The sequence below is a fragment of the Phyllopteryx taeniolatus genome, chromosome 13 (assembly GCF_024500385.1).
Source record: "Phyllopteryx taeniolatus isolate TA_2022b chromosome 13, UOR_Ptae_1.2, whole genome shotgun sequence".
Classification (NCBI taxonomy): Eukaryota; Metazoa; Chordata; class Actinopteri; order Syngnathiformes; family Syngnathidae; genus Phyllopteryx; species Phyllopteryx taeniolatus.
In genome coordinates this window covers 12,092,568-12,113,161 of record NC_084514.1, presented here as the reverse complement: position 1 = coordinate 12,113,161, position 20,594 = coordinate 12,092,568, and the positions used below count along the sequence as shown (strand labels likewise).

At 44.0% G+C, this 20,594-nt stretch overlaps 1 protein-coding gene across 7 annotated transcripts in view; it reads right to left on the bottom strand.

The window, feature by feature from the left end:
* LOC133487803 (zinc finger MYM-type protein 4-like) overlaps positions 1-20,594 on the bottom strand; it is a 67,151-nt gene that overhangs the window by 29,282 nt on the left and 17,275 nt on the right. For 6 of the 7 annotated variants that reach the window (XR_009791453.1, XM_061794948.1, XM_061794944.1 and 3 more), the window contains 15 exons: positions 18,840-18,989; positions 16,289-16,352; positions 15,845-16,041; positions 15,619-15,743; positions 14,957-15,191; positions 14,596-14,808; positions 14,353-14,503; positions 14,149-14,264; positions 5,450-5,794; positions 5,218-5,368; positions 4,857-5,032; positions 4,512-4,683; positions 4,261-4,374; positions 1,782-1,825; positions 1,546-1,684 (listed from right to left, as the gene is read on the bottom strand). Coding sequence is in view for 6 of the 7 variants with exons in the window: in XM_061794948.1 (XP_061650932.1) it covers positions 1,546-1,684; positions 1,782-1,825; positions 4,261-4,374; positions 4,512-4,683; positions 4,857-5,032; positions 5,218-5,368; positions 5,450-5,794; positions 14,149-14,264; positions 14,353-14,503; positions 14,596-14,808; positions 14,957-15,191; positions 15,619-15,743; positions 15,845-16,041; positions 16,289-16,352; positions 18,840-18,989 (2,392 nt within the window). In the remaining variant the exon portion in view is untranslated. The remainder of the gene's footprint in view (positions 1-1,545; positions 1,685-1,781; positions 1,826-4,260; positions 4,375-4,511; positions 4,684-4,856; positions 5,033-5,217; positions 5,369-5,449; positions 5,795-14,148; positions 14,265-14,352; positions 14,504-14,595; positions 14,809-14,956; positions 15,192-15,618; positions 15,744-15,844; positions 16,042-16,288; positions 16,353-18,839; positions 18,990-20,594) is intronic. The other variant, XM_061794945.1, reaches the window with a different exon arrangement.

Sequence of the window (20,594 nt, the reverse complement as noted above, 5' to 3'; positions counted from 1 at the left end):
ACTGCAGACTGAGTGCTGTGTCCAACCATATCGATTGAAAGTCTAGTGGAAATGCACCAGCAAGAGATGACCGTGGACTTCAGCGGATTATCAGACAGCGAAGATTCAAGAATCTAGCAGAGATCCAGAAAGAGTGGAATGAGGCAGGAGTCACAGCTTCAAAAACCACCACATTCATGATTTCTTCTGCTGAGGATCTGTATGGACATGCACATTTCATCTTCCAGCAGGACCTGGCCCCAGCCCATACCGCCAGAAGCACCAAAACCTGGTTTGATGCCCATGACATCACAGTGCCAACTCGCCGGATCTAACCCCCCCATTGAGAATCTATGAGGTATTATCAAGAGGAAAATGAGGGGCACCAGACCCACAAACAAAGAAGAACTGACAGCAAGCATCAAGGAAATCTTGGCTTCCATTACTCCTAGGCAATGCCACAGGGTGATTGCGTCAATCCCACAGGGTGATTGCGTCAATCCCACGGCGCATCGAGGCAGTGATTAAAGCAAAGGGATTCCCAACCAAGTATTGAAGATTAACGCATCGTTTTGAAAGTACCATATTTTGATTTATTTAATGTGACCCTAATTTCTCTCTTTTTTGAACAAAAATTGAGAAGTCAATGATTATTTCTTCACAGTATTCTAATTTTTTGAATTCCTGATTTCATGGGTTTTATGAGCGGGAAACCCAAATTAGGTTAAAATAAACAAATAAATACTTGAAATTGTTTAAATTAAGGGCCCTGAATCTATAATCTAGAGAAGTTTAACTTTTTGAATGGAATTATGGAAATATATAAACTTTTCCATGATATTAAAGTTTTTGGAAAGGGTCTTTAGATAGAGTAAACTCGAATTAATCAATAAAATCTGTTAATTGGCCGGCCCAAAAAGACAGTATTGCAATTTTTAAACAGTTACTGCGGGGAGGAATGAATTTCACTATACTTATAAGGCCCATGTTTTGGCTATTTAGACCTCCATAGAGTGACTCTCTAACATGGAGTTAGTATAAAAGTCTCAATTTCATTTCAGAAAACGAGTGTCCAGAGTAGGCCCTTCTGTTTGACTCAGTTTTGTATCCGCTTTGTCCATATTTGGCATCCACTTTGTCCATATTTGGCAATGACTCCCCCCTTTCCTCTGATTGGTTACTTCCATGTAGAAGACCCACTTCTGAGAGAACACGTGTTTGTTATGTTGACAACGCTGTCTTGGGAGGGGAGAGGTAGGCAGAGAAAAGTACAACTAAAAGACGGGTAATAACTCCTTGAAGTTTGAGCAGTTGAAAACTGAATTGTAGAAGGGTGAAAATTAACATGATTTTACCTTTGAACTGCTCTGTATGACGCCATAAGAATGATGTAGAAGACAATACTAAAAGACCAATATTGACTTAACTGATATTGCCATCCATGGTGAATATGTGTCACATTCTAACCACACCTGTAGGTCCCTGTTTTCATGTTTTGTACTGTACTGCTGTGCAACAACATGTAAATGAGGAATGACATACTAAATGGTGTTCTTATGTATTTACCGGATGAATCGGTGGACGGTGAGAGGAGCAGGCATAAGCTCTCTTGATCCATTGTGAATGGCCGGCAAAGTACGGACTTGTTCTTCATTTGACGTCGGTTGGATGGGGGTCCGCGCATGGCATCCGTTTGAGTACTGGCCTGTGCATTTTAGCAGCAAAACCAAATATTTGAGTGTTTGTCTGGTAGTCTTTGTAACAAGCACTGTATTCATTTATAAAGAAGATGCAATACACACATGATCGAGAATCTTGCCATCTACGCTACAGTTTGGAAGTCCTCCTGTAATCAAAAAAGAAGAAAAACATGGACATGATCTAACAGTGTACAGTATATTGTATTAGCCAAGGTATGTTCACACTTAATTCTGAGAGTGGCATGCCAATAATACGTCTGGCTTTTTTAAGGAAAATACAATAAATTAACGGTATAACTAACAGGAACACACAGACTTGCAGTAGAGTAAACTTTATGGGGGAATGCTGGGTTCACGCTGCCCGTTCGCCACCTCGCCAATGGCTAATTGTAACAGGATGTGGCGAAGCGAATATTGCCCACATTCGCAATGCTGAGGAATCACATTTTTAATAAATCTGCAAAAAATTCTACAATTCCGGTTTTTTTTGGCAATATGGGGTGCTGTGTGTACATTAATGATGAAAAAAATTAACTTAAATGATTTTAGCAAATGGCTGCAATATAACATATTAAGGGGGTCTGATTTATTTCCGTACCCACTATACGTTTGACGCACAAACCTGTGATTTATCAATATGTTGGGACCTGTTTTTGTTCTTATTCCGCAAACAAATTTAGAACATCCTCAGACTGTGCGTAAGCATTAATAATGCAGGATAATTCATTAAAAATACATCAAACATCTTTTGCCCAAAATGCGCAACATATTAAAAATGTAGTCATTCATAAAAATAATAATACCTTTGCCAATAACTCAAACCAGCAATTTGCTAATGGGTTGACTTTCCGAAATAACAATTAAAAGGACATTGCTTATTACTTTTGCCCTTGTCCCGTTCAAGTGCTACCTTGTACATTAGGATATGTGCATTTATGAGTCTCCCTCACCGGCTGACTCCATGCGCAGCAGACAACGTCACTGAATGAAGAAGTGTGATCAGACCAGAAACATTTCCTAGTTTTTCCCAAGGCTTCAGTATTCTTACTAATCCGTACGAGAATCTGATTAATATATTTTTCTGCGATTCTGCATGTGCAGACGTGATGCAAATTAATCTATTCACACACACACCGCTGCTGGCATGAATTATGACGCACTCCGGTCGGCATATATGGCTTGTATATTTCTTTTCACTTCCAACGTTTGACTCTTATCAACCACAAATGCCTCTTTGCTGTGCTATACTGTATGTATTCCTTACTATGTAACTAACATATGCAGTGTTTGCTCATTCTCAGCTATTAAATTGTTTTTGTATGGTTGCTTTGTGCCAGGTTCGGTAATTTGAAAAAATGAATTATAAATGATTAACATGACTCATATAGGGCTGTAACTATACACCAAAGTCACTATTCCATAGGTATCACAATTTGGTACAGGATTAGATTTTTTTGAGTGGGGGGGGGTAAAAATTAAAAAGATAGCAAAACATAAGGCATGCCTTATGTGTGCACCGGGTTCCAACATCTATAAATGTTGCTGTGTGATGAGCGCGCCGTTTGACTGGGAGCATTTCCGGGGTCTGCATTGTGCAAAACAACATCAACAACAACATCGGTTTGGCTAAGGACACCCGAAAATGTCACAGACGAAGAGACACGCTTACGAAGCACAGTTTAAACTGCAAGCTATCAGTTACGCGGAGGAACATGGGAATCGAGCAGCTGCGAGAAAATTCAAGATCAACGAATCCATGGTTCGCAAGTGGAGGAAGCAGGAAAACGAGCTTCGCCAAGTCAAGAAGACGAAGCTGAGTTTCCGCGGAAAAAAAAGAAAAACAAAACACGGAAACAAGGCGAGGTGGCCCGAGTTGGAAGACCAACTCGAGCAATCGATTAATGAGCAAAGAACAGCCGGGAGAAGCGTCTCTACAGTCACCATTCGACTGAGTGCAATAACTCGGGGCTTGCCATCATTCCGGGAGGCTTGACGAACCGCTGGACATCCGTGTATACAGGGCGTTCAAAGTGAAGTGAGCGGTGTGGGAGCCATGGATGGCAGATGGCGAACACATCTTTACTAAGACTAGGAGGCAGCGCCGGGCGATTTACGTCACAATTTGTGAATGGATTGTGGATGCTTGTTCGAGCTTTCGCACGGCAACGAGACTGACTCTTTTAAGATAGTGTATGTTTTACCATGCCTGTGCCCAAAAATACGGTGCGCCTTATGTATGTGTTAAATACAGAAATAGACCCCGTAACTGAGACTGCGCCTTTTAATACGGTGCGCCCTATGGTCGTGAAAATACGGTAAGCTGCTAATTGCTTTTTTGGGGGGTTTGGGGGAAATAGCCAAATATTGTTACAAACACTAACTGCTATTGTAAATTAGCTCCTCTCTGTTCTTCACCTTTTTGATGTAAGCATTGCACGTCAGCAGGGAAGTTTTAACTACGAAAGCAGGAAAAAAAAAATAAAAAAATCCTCTTCAACAATAAACTCGAATGAATCATGAACTCGATCAACCACTCATTCCTCGCTGCCTCCATGAAACGTATTAACACAAATCAACTAACCAGTCATAGCAATATCCGACGGCACACTGGGCTGAGTTGCAGAACCATTTGCTAGTGACACGACATCAGCTATGACAGGGTTAGCTTTTGAGGAGTGGTGAGGCTGGGCTGGAGCTGGAATAATAAGAAAAAAAAAATTTACATTTCAAATCACACTTATCGTACTAAACAGAATGCCTTTGCAACAGAATAATGTTCAGGTCGTCAACAACCAACAGGCAATTCTGACATCACACGTCAACATATATTACCATGAGGTGGCTCTGCTCCAGTACCATTACTGGTAGTGTGCTGGCTCGATTCAAAATTCACAGAGCAGTACCCGAGTAAGCAGGTCAGGTTGCAGAAGTTCCGCACTGAACCCATGTACTGTAGCTTCTCATTTAAGTAGCCCTGCTTCCTACAACTGTCACATCGACCCATCTGTACAACAGAGAGTGAAAAAGTCACACTGATCACTATACTGACTGATGTCAGATTAATGAAAATGTTTAATAATAATATAGAATTTATCGTGTTTTTGATTGATTTAAGGGCTGATTTGGTTAAGATAGCTCTGCATTTATTATACATTTATCAAAGAATTATCTCCTTACCCCGTAGTAGAGTACAGTGTACTGGGACATGCAAAGGGGCTTGCAGAACTCTTCCAGCTTGCCTCCATAGTGACTATGCAACATTTTTTGGCTAATGCTATAGCAATAGCTGCAGGGACGGCATGGTGGATCCTTGTTACGAGATGTTATGCACATTTTGAAGTTTTGTTTACAGTCTGAAACACACAATAGTTGGGGAAAGTCATCAGCCATATAAGGTCACAAGCAATGTAATGCCCGGGCCAACTGGCATGAAAAACAACATACATATAGAGTATATTGTAAACATATAGCGTATGACCTGATAGAAGTTAGGTTTCTCAAATGTATGCAAAAATGTCAAGAATTAATGCTGACTCACATTTACTGCAGAAGAAAATGTCTTTCCCATTGTAGTGGATTGTGTCAAATGGCACCTTGTCCCTCCGACAAACTTCACACATTACATGGATATTGTTTTGGGTTTTATAAAGGTCACAACATGTCATAGAGCAAAACACAGAAATCCGATCCTGTAAAAAAAGAGAGATATGATTATACAACAGTTCCACAGTTCAAACTGATGAAGATGTTGAGATAAGAGCACGTCTTACTCTGTGGCCAAAAAGCAGCGGCTTGGTGATGAACTGCTTGGTACACTGATGGCAGGTCACTTTGGGGCTGTCGCTGGCTCCACCCTCTCCTTGTTTTAGAGGCTGAGCGAGGGGTGTTCTGGGATGGCCTTGCCCTGGTGCAGAAGTTGAGGTCAAGCCTAGCGAGGGAGGAACCAAAGGGGGCACTGAGCTGTTACTGCCATGGTGGCTGGGATAGGGAGCTGAAGATGGGTAATCCTGAGGAATGGGAGGGACTGAGCTGGCTCCGGAGGAGGGCCCAAGTCGTGAGGCATCCCTTGGAGAAGATTTTCCATTGATCAGATCGGACCCAGTATGTCCTGTTTTCTGTTAAAATATATCAAAATTAACAAGAAATTAAAGATTAGATATCAAATTATCAGTGTTCGTAAACTTTTTTAGCAAGACTTTTCCATGACTTTACCAAAACCTTTCCCTTAATTTCCAAGACCGAAAAATATGCAGATTTAAGTCAGATCACGGAAAATTGAGATCCGCACGCATATGCAGTTTGCGCAAAATGCAATCCTCAGTATTGCATCTCTGCTTTTTGCAGATGATGTGGTTCTGTTGGCTTCATCAAGCCGTGATCTCCAACTCTCACTGGAGCAGTTCGCAGCTGAGTGTGAACCGGCTGGGATGAGAATCAGCACCTCCAAATCTGAGACCATGGTCCTCAGTAGGAAAAGGGTGGCATGCCCTCTCCAGGTCATGGATGAGATCCTGCCCCAAGTGGAGGAGTTCAAGTATCTTGGGGTCTTGTTCACGAGTGAGGGAACAATGGAACGGGAGATCGACAGGCGGATCGGTGCAGCGTCTGCAGTGATGCGGACTTTGTATCGGTCCGTTGTGGTAAAGAAGGAGCTAAGCCGAAAGGTGAAGCTCTCGATTTACGTTCCTACCCTCACCTATGGTCACGAGCTGTGGGTCGTGACTGAAAGAACAAGATCCTGGATACAAGCGGCCGAAATGAGTTTCCTCCGCAGGGTGTCCGGGCTCTCCCTTAGAGATAGGGTGAGAACCGCGGTCATCCGGGAGGATCTCAGAGTAGAGCCGCGGCTCCTACACTTCGAGAGGAGTCAGATGAGGTGGCTGGGGCATCTGATTCGGATGCCTCCCGGACGCCTCCCTGGTGAGGTGTTCCAGGCACGTCCCACCGGGAGGAGAACCCGGGGACGACCCAGGACACGCTGGAGACACTATGTCACTCGGCTGGCCTGGGAACGCCTCGGGATCCCCTCGGAAGAGCTGGAGGAAGTGGCTGGGGAGAGGTAAGTCTGGGCGTCCCTGCTAAAGCTACTGCCCCCGCGACCCAACCTCGGATAAGCGGTAGGAAATGGATGGATGGATAATTTTAATCGCATGTTATACCATTTTACACATCTTAAATATCATCCACGCAATATTTCCATGATTTTTTAAAAACGTTATATATAATATATATATAAAAAACTCCCATAACTTTTCCAGGACCTGGAAAATGCATGTTCAATTTCCATAACATTTCCAGGTTTTCCATGACCGTGCGAACCCTGAATTCTGTAACCTCAACCTCATAATCCTACATGTATTTGGCTACTTTGTTCATGACAGGAACGAAATACGTTTCGCCTGAGGTAACCAACTGTGCACAATGAAACAAGGTGATTATAGTTAACAAAAACAAACAAAATAATGAATACTAAAATTGAAAAAGCATTTTTTCTCATGAAATAGAATAAAAACAAATGTTTTTTTAAAGAATGAATAAGGAAATTAAAATTAACTACAGTATAATGATCGCAAAAATGTCCTTTGTTTCTGTCTTTGTCAATTAATTTCATACATCATCTTTTTGAGTTGATTAGAAATGTATTTAGACTCTTCTGGTTTTATGACAGCTATATAGCACCTCAAGGTCTGACTGATATAGTAATGTTTACAATGTGGCCTGGTAGATGTGTATTTAAAAAAAAAAAAAAAGTAATTGTATTTATTTATTTTTTTTAAATAGCATGATGGCAATGGTGGAAATTGGGAGAAAGTGGTAGGGGAAATGTTTTGATTAATAATCCATCATGGCGGCACGGTGCACAACTGGTTAGCACATCTGCCTCAAAGTTCTGAGGACTGGGGTTCAAATCCCGGCCCCGCCTGTGTTGAGTTTCCCGGCCCCGCCTGTGTTCTCCCCGTGCCTGTGTGGGTTTTCTCCGGGCACTCCGGCTCCCTCTCACGTCCCAAAAACATGCATGTAGGTTGATTGGAGACTAAATTGCACTTAGGTGTGAATGTGTGTGCGAATGGTTGTTTGTTTATATGTCCCCTGCAATTGGCTGGCAACCAGTTCAGGGTGTACCCCACGTCTTGCCCGAAGATAGCTGGGATAGGCTCCAGCACGCCCGCAAACCTTGTGAGGATAAAGCGGTACAGAAATTAATCCATCATGACTCAGGAGACGTCGGCATCCCCCACACACAAAGAAACTGGGTTGCAAATATTGAACATGTTCATTATTTCAGATTGTCGGCCCTGACCTGTTTCAGATCCTATTGAGACGATTCCACTCTTAACACACCTCAGACCTAAGGACAATCTTTCAGGATAATCTTCTAAAACATAATAATGGATGGCATTTAATGTGCTTGGTTGGTCGGGAAGGGGCAGAACAGGGACAAAAACAGGCCTACTGTCTTCAAGTGTTTTTCCCGGGATTAAGAGTGACGATAAATCCAGGCCTGGCTGCATAGGTAAGGAAAGCCAGACCGCTGTGTCTGTGTTGGAAATTGGTACTGCTCTAAGCGGCAAGCTGTATTTGAGACACCTTCTTCATTGAACATGCAAGGACTAATTTGTTTTAGTTTACAATGTTGGCCAATTCACAGAAGGCTATGTAGGTTAAACCTAAAAACAAAGCATATCTCATGAATGTATGCAGGGTCCGAAATTAATACTCGCTAGGTGCTAAATGCAAGTAAATTTACCGTTTAGCGTGTACATCTCAGCAGCCTATCCACCACATATAAATAAATGTTTGGACCATATTACTCAGGTTTTATAGTCTTCATTTTGGGGGATTTCTCCTTGTCCATTTGCTGTCTGCAATTACTGAATATGAACGATGCGCACTTACACAAACATGCATGCATAACGTACACAGACGCACACGTGCCAGACAGGCTAATTAAGTTGCGGGAACATTTTCAGCAGGAGGTGAGCGGCCACGACAACGCCGTCCCTCGCAGCCGTCTACAGCACTTCCACGGCAGATGCGAGGCGCCACTGACCTGCCGAAGAGGACCTAGGTAATGGCAAACTAAGCGAATGCACGCTCATTGTGCACAATTAAACTGTTGAAGGTTGCGAGTCTGAACTAGGCATAAAAGAACATGACTGCTGTCACTGTAATATGGACCAATCAGAGCCAGTTTCCCTATTTAATTTAAGAAAGATGAGCGATCCAATCAGGGAGTATGATCCCACTGAGGCTGTAATGCTGTGGCACAAGGAAAGTGTCAGGAGCAAGAGTCAGACTTCCTTGACTGTGTGAAAGCCACTGGCGTCGTTAGGCCTATTTTAATGGGGATTCAGCCCTTTAAAACGTTCTCTAAAAAAGTTGTTTTTGTTAACTCCCCAAAAATCTTGAATGAACGGGGATAAACCACCAGTAAGCCTTTTCAGGGTTGGCTCCCCCCCCAAAAAAAATTTTTTTAATTCGAAATAAATTGTTTTTGTGTAGTGAGCCAGTCATGTCATTAGCCTGTATATTGATCATTTATTTATTAAATGTTAGCTGTTTGTAAAATTGTATTTCATAATACCCTATTATAGAAACAATGTGTGTATATACAGGAGAACCTCGATAAGACAGACTCCGATATAACGGATATCCGATAAAACTGACCGTCGGGACTGTGTCCAGAAATAGTTTCCATTTGTCACTTAAAGTGTCGCTGACGTCTGTTAGTTCCAGAATGTTGTTCACTGGGGCTGTGGCGAAATGCAGGCAGACAATGGGTCTGACGTATTCCAGGTCACAGATATACAATATGAGTAGACGTGCGTCCTGTGTCTACGTGGTGGCCATGTTGAATGCGGGGCATTGATGTGGTGCCCATGTCATGACGGTTATAGCTATTGTGCCATAGAGCGCAGCATGGCCATGTTGAATGTGAGGCACTGATGTGGCGGTCATGTCATGATGGTTATATCGATTGTGCCGTAGAGTGCTGCGATGCCCACTATGCTCTGAGTGAGTGAGTGAGTTAGTGTGAGAGAGTGATGGCCAGTGTTAACTGAGAAATACAAAACATGGCCAGTGTTAACTGAGGAATACAAAAATAAATCTCTGGAGTCTGGAACATGTTATTTTTGGGAACAGATTTGGAACTAGAATGCACACCAATTCCTCACGGGGTCAAGAAAGCGACATGAGGACTGTAGGTCAACAATGCCACCATGACCAAGCACACCGGCTTCGTAAGTTTGGATAAAATGTGACACCTTCAAATATTTTCAAGCTTTTTTTTTGTACAATAACTTTGCATTTTAATGGACTGTGAGAGGCCGTGAATTATTATACATTTATATCTCCAGACGCGTATTAGTTGCCTTTAGGGATAGAGAAACTGTGGCTTTCTGAAGCAATGAATCACTTTGAGACAATTGGCCTAAAATGATGCACTGCTTCGAAGCATTTGACACACAAAAAGCTCAATCTGTTGGCTAAACCTGCGTATTGCTTTTCAAAGGACACATTGACAAAGCTTTCATTGTTGGCATGTGTCTCACCATTACATGTCTTCATTAAAGACCTACTTGTCCATCATTGTCATTGTGTTCTTTGTAGATAAATGCTCCAAAGAGATTATTACTATAATGTGATATCTCATAGTAGGTGCCTAGAAATTGCGAGGTAAATCTGCATTTAAAAAAAAAATTGTATGAAAAGCGCTACATAAATAAATTTGGTTTTGATATCACATTCATCCATGGGGTAAACCCACTCTTTTGAGTTGTCTGACCTCATAGCCTTTTGAAAGGTAACGTGGAAGTAAAATGCTTGTGAAAAAGGGATATTGACTGTTAGTCGCTGGCAACTTCATCTGAGGCAAACGGGTGATGAACAACTTATTTGTATAAAATTGTTGGTACACGTCATATTGACCGTTAGTCGCTGGCAACTTCATCTGAGGCAAACGGGTGATGAACACATTTTTATAAAATTGTTGGTACATGTGTCTGGCACGCAATTGTTTCAACATCAAAGATGTGTTTTTGCTATATGTAAGCTATAAAACATATAGCACATATACAACTTTGAGGAATGTTCGTCACACACTGTAAAAGCATATGGACTCAAGCACGCGCCACTACCGTCCTCACAGACTGAGAGCTGAGTGCGCTATTGCTCAGCTAAAAACTCCGAACTGTGAGTCTACCAGCCAGCACCCTTTTTTAGGCAGCAAGGCCGCTTCACTACTCACCGCATTTATGTACTAGCTACGCTACAACATCTCACTGTGCATCACTATAAAAAAAAAATTGTAAAATAAAAAACATTTCTCCCTCCCTGGCTTCCATCAATCCATTTTCTACCGCTTATCCGGGTCGGGTCACGGGGGCAGTAGCTTCAGCAGGGACGCCCAGACTTCCCTCTCCCCAGCCACTTCATCCAGCTCTTCCGGGGGGATCCCGAGGCGTTCCCAGGCCAGCCGAGTGACATAGTGTCTCCAGCGTGTCCTGGGTCGTCCCCGGGTTCTCCTCCGAGCTTCTCACCCTCTCTCTAAGGGAGAGCCCGGACACCCTGCGGAGGTAACTCATTTCGGCCGCTTGTATCCGGGATCTTGTTCTTTCGGTCACGACCCACAGCTCATGACCATAGGTGAGGGTAGGAACGAAGATCGACCGGTAAATTGAGAGCTTCGCCTTTCGGCTTAGCTCTTTCTTTACCACAACGGATCGATACAAAGTCCGCATCACTGCAGACGCTGCACCGATCTGCCTGTCGATCTCCCGTTCCATTCTTCCCTCACTCGTGAACAAGACCCCAAGATACTTGAACTCCTCCACTTGGGGCAGGATCTCATCCACGACCTGGAGAGGGCATGCCACCCTTTTCCGACTGAGGACCATGGTCTCAGATTTGGAGGTGCTGATTCTCATCCCAGCCGCTTCACACTCGGCTGCGAACTGCTCCAATGAGAGTTGGAGGACTCAAGCAGAGTTGGAGCTGCTTGATGAAGCCAACAGAACCACATCATCTGCAAAAAGCAGAGATGCAATACTGAGGCCACCAAACCGGACCCCCTCTACGCCTCGGAAATTCTGTCCATAAAAGTTATGAACAGAATCGGCGACAAAGGGCAGCCTTGGCGGAGTCCAACCCTCACCGGGAACGAGTCCGACTTACTGCCGGATATGCGGACCAAACTCTGACTCCGGTCGTACAGGGACCGAACAGCCCGTATCAGGGGGTTCGGTACCCCATACTCCCGAACCACTCTCCACAGGACTCCCCGAGGGACACGGTCGAACGCCTTCTCCAAGTCCACAAAACACATGTAGACTGGTTGGGCGAACTCCCATGCACCCTTGAGGACCCTGCCGAGGGTGTAGAGCTGGTCCACTGTTCCACGGCCAGGACGAAAACCACACTGCTCCTCCTGAATCTGAAATTCGACTTCCCGACAGACCCTCCTCTCCAGCACCCCTGAATAGACCTTACCAGGGAGGCTGAGCAGTGTGAGCCCCCTGTAGTTGGAACACACCCTCCGGTCCCCCTTCTTAAAAAGGGGGACCACCACCCCAGTCTGCCAATCCAGAGGCCCTGTCCCCGATGTCCACGCGATGTTGCAGAGGCGTGTCAACCAGGATAGCCCCACAACATCCAGAGCCTTTAGGAACTCCGGGCGAATCTCATCTACCCCCGGGGCCCTGCCACCAAGGAGCTTTTTAACTACCTCGGTGATCTGAAACCCAGAGATAGGAGAGCCCGCCTCAGAGAACCCACACTCTGCTTCTCATGGGAAGGCGTGTCGGTGGAATTGAGGAGGTCTTCGAAGTATTCTCCCCACCGACTCACAATGTCCCGAGTCGAGGTCAGCAGCGCCCAATCCCCACTATACACAGTGTTGGTGGTGCACTGCTTTCCTCTCCTGAGACGTCGGATGGTGGACCAGAATTTCCTCGAAGCCGTCCGGAAGTCTTTCTCCATGGCCTCACCGAACTCCTCCCATGCCCGCGTTTTTGCTTCAGCGACCACCAGAGCTGCATTCCGCTTGGCCAGCCGGTACCCATCAGCTGCCTCAGGAGTCCCACAGGCCTGATAGGACTCCTTCTTCAGCTTGACGGCATCCCTCACCGTTGGTGTCCACCAACGGGTTCGGGGATTGCCGCCACGACAGGCACCTTACGGCCACAGCTCCGGTCGGCCACCTCAGCAATGGAGGCGCGGAACATGGTCCACTCGGACTCGATGTCCCCCGCCTCCCCCGGAACATGAGCAAAGTTCTGTCGGAGGTGGGAGTTGAAACTCCTTCTGACAGGGGATTCTGCCAGACGTTCCCAGCAGACCCTCACAATACGTTTGGGCCTGCCACGTCGGACCGGCATCTTCCCCCACCATCGGAGCCAACTCACCACCAGCTGGTGATCAGTTGACAGCTCCGCCCCTCTCTTCACCCGAGTGTCCAAGACATGCGGCCGCAAGTCCGATGACACGACCACAAAGTCGATCATCGAACTGCGACCTAGGGTGTCCTGGTGCCAAGTGCACGTGTGGACACCCTTATGCTTGAACATGGTGTTCGTTATGGACAATCCGTGACGAGCGCAGAAGTCCAATAACAGAAGACCGCTCGGGTTCTGATCGGGGGGGCCGTTCCTCCCAATCACGCCCTTCCAGGTCTCACTGTCATTGCCCACGTGAGCATTGAAGTCCCCCAACAGAACAATGGAGTCCCCAGCGGGAGCGCTCTCCAGCACCCCCTCCAAGGACTCCAAAAAGGGTGGGTACACTGAACTGCTGTTTGGTGCATAGGCACAAACAACAGTCAGGACCCGTCCCCCCACCCGAAGGCGGAGGGAGGCTATCCTCTCGTCCACCGGGGTGAACCCCAACGTACAGGCGCCGAGCCGGGGGGCAATAAGTATACCCACACCTGCTCGGCGCCTCTCACCATGGGCAACTCCAGAGTGGAAGAGAGTCCAACCCCTCTCGAGAGGACTGGTACCAGAGCCCAAGGTGTGTGTGGAGGCGAGTCCGACTATATCGAGTCGGAACTTCTCGACCTCAAACACCAGCTCGGGCTCCTTCCCTGCCAGAGAGGTGACATTCCACGTCCCTAGAGCCAGCTTCTGTAGCCGGGGATCGGATCGCCAAGGTCCCCGCCTTCGGCCACCGCCCAGCTCACACTGCACCCGACCCCTATGGGCCCTCCCACAGGTGGTGAGCCCATGGGAAGGGGGACCCACGTTACCCTTTCGGGCTGTGCCCGGCCGGCCCCCATGGCAAGCAGCTTTTCTTCCTCTTTTTTAAAACAATATTCATTTATGAAATTTTTGTCACGGTGGCATTAGTATTACTAATGATAATAATCATTAGTAATACTAATGATTATTATTAATACCATATTATTATTATTAATACCATAATAATAATCATTAGTATTACTGTTGTTATGCAATTCTTGCATTTCCCTTACCCTGAAAGTAGAAACACATTCATAGGAACAAAAGTTCCTTATGGTGCCATCCACCATTGCCAGGTGATACTGAGGAACAGCTACAGTCTTGCACAGGCAGCATGGGAATGCAGCCCCTATGAAAGGGACATGAACATCTCACATGAATATTAAAAAAATCATTACGCCTGTCACGTTTTTTTGGGGGATTGTCTGCTGTCCTACCGGTTAGTGTGTGTAGCGGTGGTCGGCTCATTTGAACACAAACAGGTGAACAGTAAAGCTGAACTTTCCCCTTCTCGTCTCGCTCCATGATGGTGGACGACACTATTGCAGACTTTTGACATCTGGCACATTCAATTGTCTTTCGGCAGGACTGTTTGGATAGGAAGCAATGAAACACAAACTTTTACATTACAATCATGTGTGCCTTGTGTGCTATCCCGAAAAAAAGGAACTTACACATACCTGTTTGTAAGTGCCAATGCAGGTGGGACCACAGAAGTTTAGCTCAGATTTTTCAATTGTAAGTGTATGATAGGAGTCCGAACTACTATTACAGTAAAGTCCACAGCTTTCACAACAGTTCATGGCTAACTGCCGCATCCTGCGCCATGTTACAAAACAAGCGTCACTGCAGAGTCTGTGCAGACGACCTTGGTGGCTCACCTCATGCTCGATCTGGTGGAGATGATCAGGATGATAGAAAAAAACAGTACTAATCATGAAGGATACACTACAACAAAGATAATCTACCTGACAGAGTTCAAGCAGGCAAATTGACACAAAAACTTGTGTTTGCAATAAAAGCTCATGTCTTTGTCATTACCCGGTTGGTGATTCTGCACACACTACAAATAACGTTTTCTGCCGGTCGCTCAGCAGGCTTCTCCTGCGGCTTTTCAATCTTCTTCTCTGGCCGTTTGTCAACTACTTTTTCAGGGGCCTTTTCAGGTTTTTTTGTCCTGTGTCTAAAGATTGACAAACAGTGCTGGCCGCAAAAGTGCAAGTAGGTGTTGTCATCAGCTGGGATCGTTATTGTGTCCCGAGCCCGAAGGATCTCACTGCAAAAAAACACAACACAAAGGCAAAGAAAGAGTTGTAGTATTAGAGTTCCACAGCAAGATGGCAGAGGGAAACAACCAAATCAGGCAGTACTGTACAAGTAAAGCCCAGACTTACAAGTAAACCCCTACAGTATATACTGTAAATGATGCAATTAGCCAAGATGGTGCCATTGATGGCCATCTTGGCACTGTGCTCTCTGGTATGTTCTTTGTTTTTGTCATTTCTTTTCATCCTTGGCAACCCTACGACACTTACTTCCAGACCGTTTTTCGCCAACTTTCACAAATACATGTACCACTGCAGAATAAGTGCTGTTTGTTGTGCACTGGTTGACTTTTGTTGTATTTGTCTGATATAATGTAATGACAATTAACTGAATATATCTATTTCAGTTGGAAATACAATAGGGTCACCAAGATGTACCTGTTGCATAGAGAGCATAATTGGTTCTTGTTTGCTGGGGGTAGATGTCCTGTCAAACAAAGCGTGGAGCAGAAGAGTTGTGTCGAACCTTTTCTTTGGAATGCTGTTTGACCTTTTAGCAGAACCTAAACAAATCAAGAAACAAAATACATTTGTAGTAGTCATTAACACCATAGGCCTTTCTTTTGTTTGAGTAGCCCGAACAGCACCAAGGATGTAATGGTACCTTAAAGCAGCCACTGCAGCGAACACTACCAGGAATGGTTGGCGCAGGCGGTCGAAGGGCTATTGGCGGCAAGGATGGAAGTGAAGTCTGAATTGGAGCTGGGGGTCGGACAGAAAGGGGAGCCATTGCTTGGAGGACAGCACCTCTTCCCGGAATAAAAATGGCTGTTTGTTGGGAAACAGTTGCCACTTGATGGGCTGGAAAGAAGAAAGAGGAAAGGCTGAGACAGAATACTGACTTGGAACTAGCATCAAAAATATACTTGGAATCTTGAATAATTTGACCAATGTGAGATTTTACAGCAGGCGTTTCAAAATAACATTAAGAACAAAGACATCCTCTTTGGCTTGTGCCATGCCTAATAAATATCTGCTTCAAGAAAGCTAATGCCCAACACCAACTGAAGAAATACATATATATGATTGGAGAAATATAGACACTCACCCACAGGGGACACAAGTGTGTTACCGCCACCAACAGAGTAAACAGAGCTGATCCTAAGCTCTTCCTGGAAAACAATTAGAATTTGAAAGGTTAAATATGCCGTATGTATTTATTTATTAGTGGTGTAACGATTCATTTTGGCAGCGATCAAGAATCGTGGTTGCTGATTCGATTCAAGGACGACGTTGGTTCATCTAGAACTATACGATTCAGTGTTTGGAAATCGATTCAGTAAATTTAACCAGTGTGACTGAAATAAATACCTGGATACTGGACAGTGCAGGGGAAATTTCCTAAATTCCTTTTGTTTCTTGTAAAGGTAATAGGTAAAATTAATTATGCAAACAAACAACCAACCATTATGACAAAAAATAATAATGCCAAATACATTCACACTTTATTTGAATTAAGTGCAACTAACATCTCTTGAGGTTGGATGAGGTTACCTGCTACTTCTTTAGTTTTTCAACATGGAAATAAACATCTTATTGAACACAAAACACAGAATGCTCAAATGTTCTTATTATATTTATTACTATCCACTCATGAGTCACGATGTGTGACCTAGTGCTTACATAGCTCTGAGAAGCTCGTGATGTCCAAACTTACCATCTGTCATGAGTTGAAACAGTCTACAGCAGTGGTTCTCAGTGTGGTACCAATAGTGAGTGGCACGTGGGCTCACTCCAGCGGCATGTAATAATCACTGAATTAAAGGTTTAAACTGTGCATCGTTACAGTGTCTTAAACTTTTTAAGAACATGTTTAAACTACAGTTGTGTTTAACTTTTAAAGACAATACACTAGCATTGTCTTGCTGAAATAAGCAGGGGCGTCCATGAAAAAGACGTTGCTTGGATGGCAGCATATGTTTCTCCAAAACCTGTATGTACCTTTCAGCATTAATGGTGCCTTCACAGATGTGTAAGTTACCCATGCCATTGGCACTAACACAGCCCCATACCATCACAGATGCTGGCTTTTGAACTTTGCGTCCATAACAGTCCGGATGGTTCGTTTCCTCTTTGGCCCGGAGGACAAACAATTTGAAATGTGGACTCGTCGTCGCTGCTCTTCTCTCTCTACACGAACGACTGCACCTCAGCGCACCTGGCTGTCAAACTCCTGAAGTTTGCAGATGACACCACTGTCATCGGCTTAATTAAGGACGGTGACGAGTCTGTATATCGACAGGTAGTGGAGTGGCTGGAAATGTGGTGCGGCCGACACAACCTGGAGCTGAACACGCTCAAGACTGTAGAGATGATCGTGGACTTCAGGAGACATCCTTCGCCACAGCTGCCCCTCACGTTGTCCAGCTGCCTTGTGTCAACCATCGAGACCTTCAAGTTGCTGGGAATTACAGTCTCTCAGGACCTGAAGTGGGCGACCAACATCAACTCCGTCCTCAAAAAGGCCCAGCAGAGGATGTACTTCCTGCGGCTTCTGAGAAAGCACGGCCTGCCACGGGAGCTGCTGAGGCAGTTCTACACAGCGGTCATCGAATCAGTCCTGTGTTCTTCCATCACAGTCTGGTTTGGTGCTGCTACAAAAAAGGACAAACTCCGACTGCAACGGACAATCAAAACTGCTGAAAGGATTGTCGGTACCCCCCTACCCACCCTTGAGGACTTGCACGCTGCCAGAACAAAGACAAGAGCGTGCAAATTCCTCTCGGACCCTCCACATCCCGGTCACCAGCTCTTCCAGCTCCTTCCCTCAGGTAGGCGTTACCGATCAATGCAAACTAGAACTAGCAGACATTACAACAGCTTCTTCCCTCTTGCGATCAACTTCTTAAACACCTAACCTACAATTCCATTACAACATGCTGGTAATTTTTTTTACTTAAGTTCGTTGTCACATTTCTGTGGGGCCAATTATATATTACTCGTGCACTCACTGTAGTAGTCTCGCCACGCTGCACTACTTGCATCTGTTGTTGACCAATACTGGCCACTCATGCCAGAGTATCATTAGCTCCATTTGCACACTGATTGAGGAGTATCTGCAACATCTGCACAATCAACATTGTCCCAGATTATCGCGCTACTTGTCACTTTAAACTGCATACCCTCATTGTAGTCTCGGCGCCCTTTGCACAATGGTCATTGCACCGGACTATTGCAATATTAGTCATTCGAACTGCTCTAAGTGCTGCATCTTTTGCACAATTGTCAAAAAAAAATTTAAAAATAAAAAATGTACCGGCACTACCAGAAAACTAGCAACGCTTTATTGCTTAGTGCCTGTTTTTTTATTTTTTTTGTCACTGTCTTTATGTCTCAAATGTGTTCTCTGTCAATTGACTGTCTGTTGTCGTAGTAGAGCGTCTCCAACTACCGGAGACAAATTCCTTGTGTGTTTTTTTTGGACATACTTGGCAATTAAAGATGATTCTGATTTATGGCTATTTAAAAATATTGGTTATTGTCACCTACAAAGAAATTTTGGAGATTAACAGCCAAGTGTTTTTACCTCTAGGAAGAACCATAGAGCACAGTAACAAAAACTCCAAGGACATAGTTGAACCAAGTAGTGTATCATTTACCTCCTGATGATCCAGTTCTTCTTTGATTTGTCTGACGTTGCCCTGAGGCAATAAAGCAGCATCGTAGCCCTCATCAATTGGCTCATCTTTAACGGTGATATTGGGAGACATCGGAGGGTTGCTGACCTCCACAGGAGGAGGATCGGACTGCTGACATACCAAATAAAAAGGGATCTTTTAAAAATGCAAACACTCGACATTGTTAAATCAGTCATTCAATTGGAAAAGTAAGCTTCTTCTGAACCAGATCAATCTTTTTCGTAAACATCTTTATATAATCACCTTCCTTAATTAACAGCCTCATTCACTTTTTCAGTTATTTCAGAAAACAAAACATCAACAAAAACCACCCCCCCAAAAAATGACTGGCCATTATTTTAGGAAGGTGACGATATGAAAATGACACTGGCAGGAGGATTCAAGTTCACTGAGAGGTCAGTGAACGCCAGCCATTTTTACAAAGCTTACATGGTAGGGCTGCACGATAATGGGAAAAAGTGACATCGTGATTTTATTTTGTAAACCTACGAGATATATATTTGTGATGTGAAATACACGATGAGTGTTGGGAAAGTTCATTTTCTACACGAACTAGTTCAAAGATCAGTTTGTCGTTCCAAAAATGAACTAGTTCAGTTCAGAGCTCATAATTCAAAATTTTGAAGTTCACCGGTCCAAAAACGATGCTACTCGACCCTCAAAATACTGGCATTTAATTTCCCCATTGTTGCCACCCATTCAGTCCAGACTAGTAGCCAGCTGCAGCTTTCACCTTACAATTTCAAAAATGAAGAAAATGTTGTTGCTTGAATTGTGTTTTGTAAAATGAGAAATTAAAACAAAAACAGGACTTTTGGTCTTAATTGCAAACAAAAACACAACACACGGTATGACAGGAAAAATGGTGAAAGGACATTGATAACTTTGCATTCCTCGCAGCTCTGGCTGACTAGATTAACAAAATAATTGATCTATTCTTAAATTACAAAACAAAAATTCCAGATTATCAGTGTGATCGTACAGTGTTTTAACTAAATCATTCTGATACAAATAATTTTCCTAGAATCAATTTTTACAATTATGTACTGTAAAACAAAAGAACACATTCTCTCCCATGTCCCTGAACGCACTTTGGGCACTCACGCAGTTGCAGCGTGCCTGCCTACGGTGGTTTCATTCTGAAGAGCAAAAAAGGAAATGCAGCAGGTGTACATTCTTGCAGTCGTGCTCACCATTATTGGCGCCCATGAAGTTTAAGTACTAAATGTGGAATATCTCCTGAAGAAAATGAATCGAATGAAACATTTTTCTATAGAGAACTTTTGTTTGATACAAAAGAACAAATGCTAAACAATATTTTATAGACAGGTAAAACAAAAATTGAGTTTTTTAGCGATGCACACAAACAGTATGTTTACAGACTCTGGAATGAAGCCTTTAAGGAATAAGAACACCATGCTAACAGTCAAGCATGGTTGAGGATCCATAATGCTGTGGGGCTACTGTGATACATCTGATACTGAAGGTACAGTGGGGCAAAAAAGTATTTAGTCAGCCACTAATTGTGCAAGTTCTCCCACTTAAAAAGATGAGCGAGGCCTGTAATTTTGTTCATAGGTATACCTCCCCTATGAGACAAAATGGAAGAATTTTTTTTTATTTTTAAATAAAAAAATAAGAGAATCAAATTTGATTTTGAAAGAATTTATCATGTATCATGAAATAAGAAAATTATAAATAAATTTTAGTGCGAAA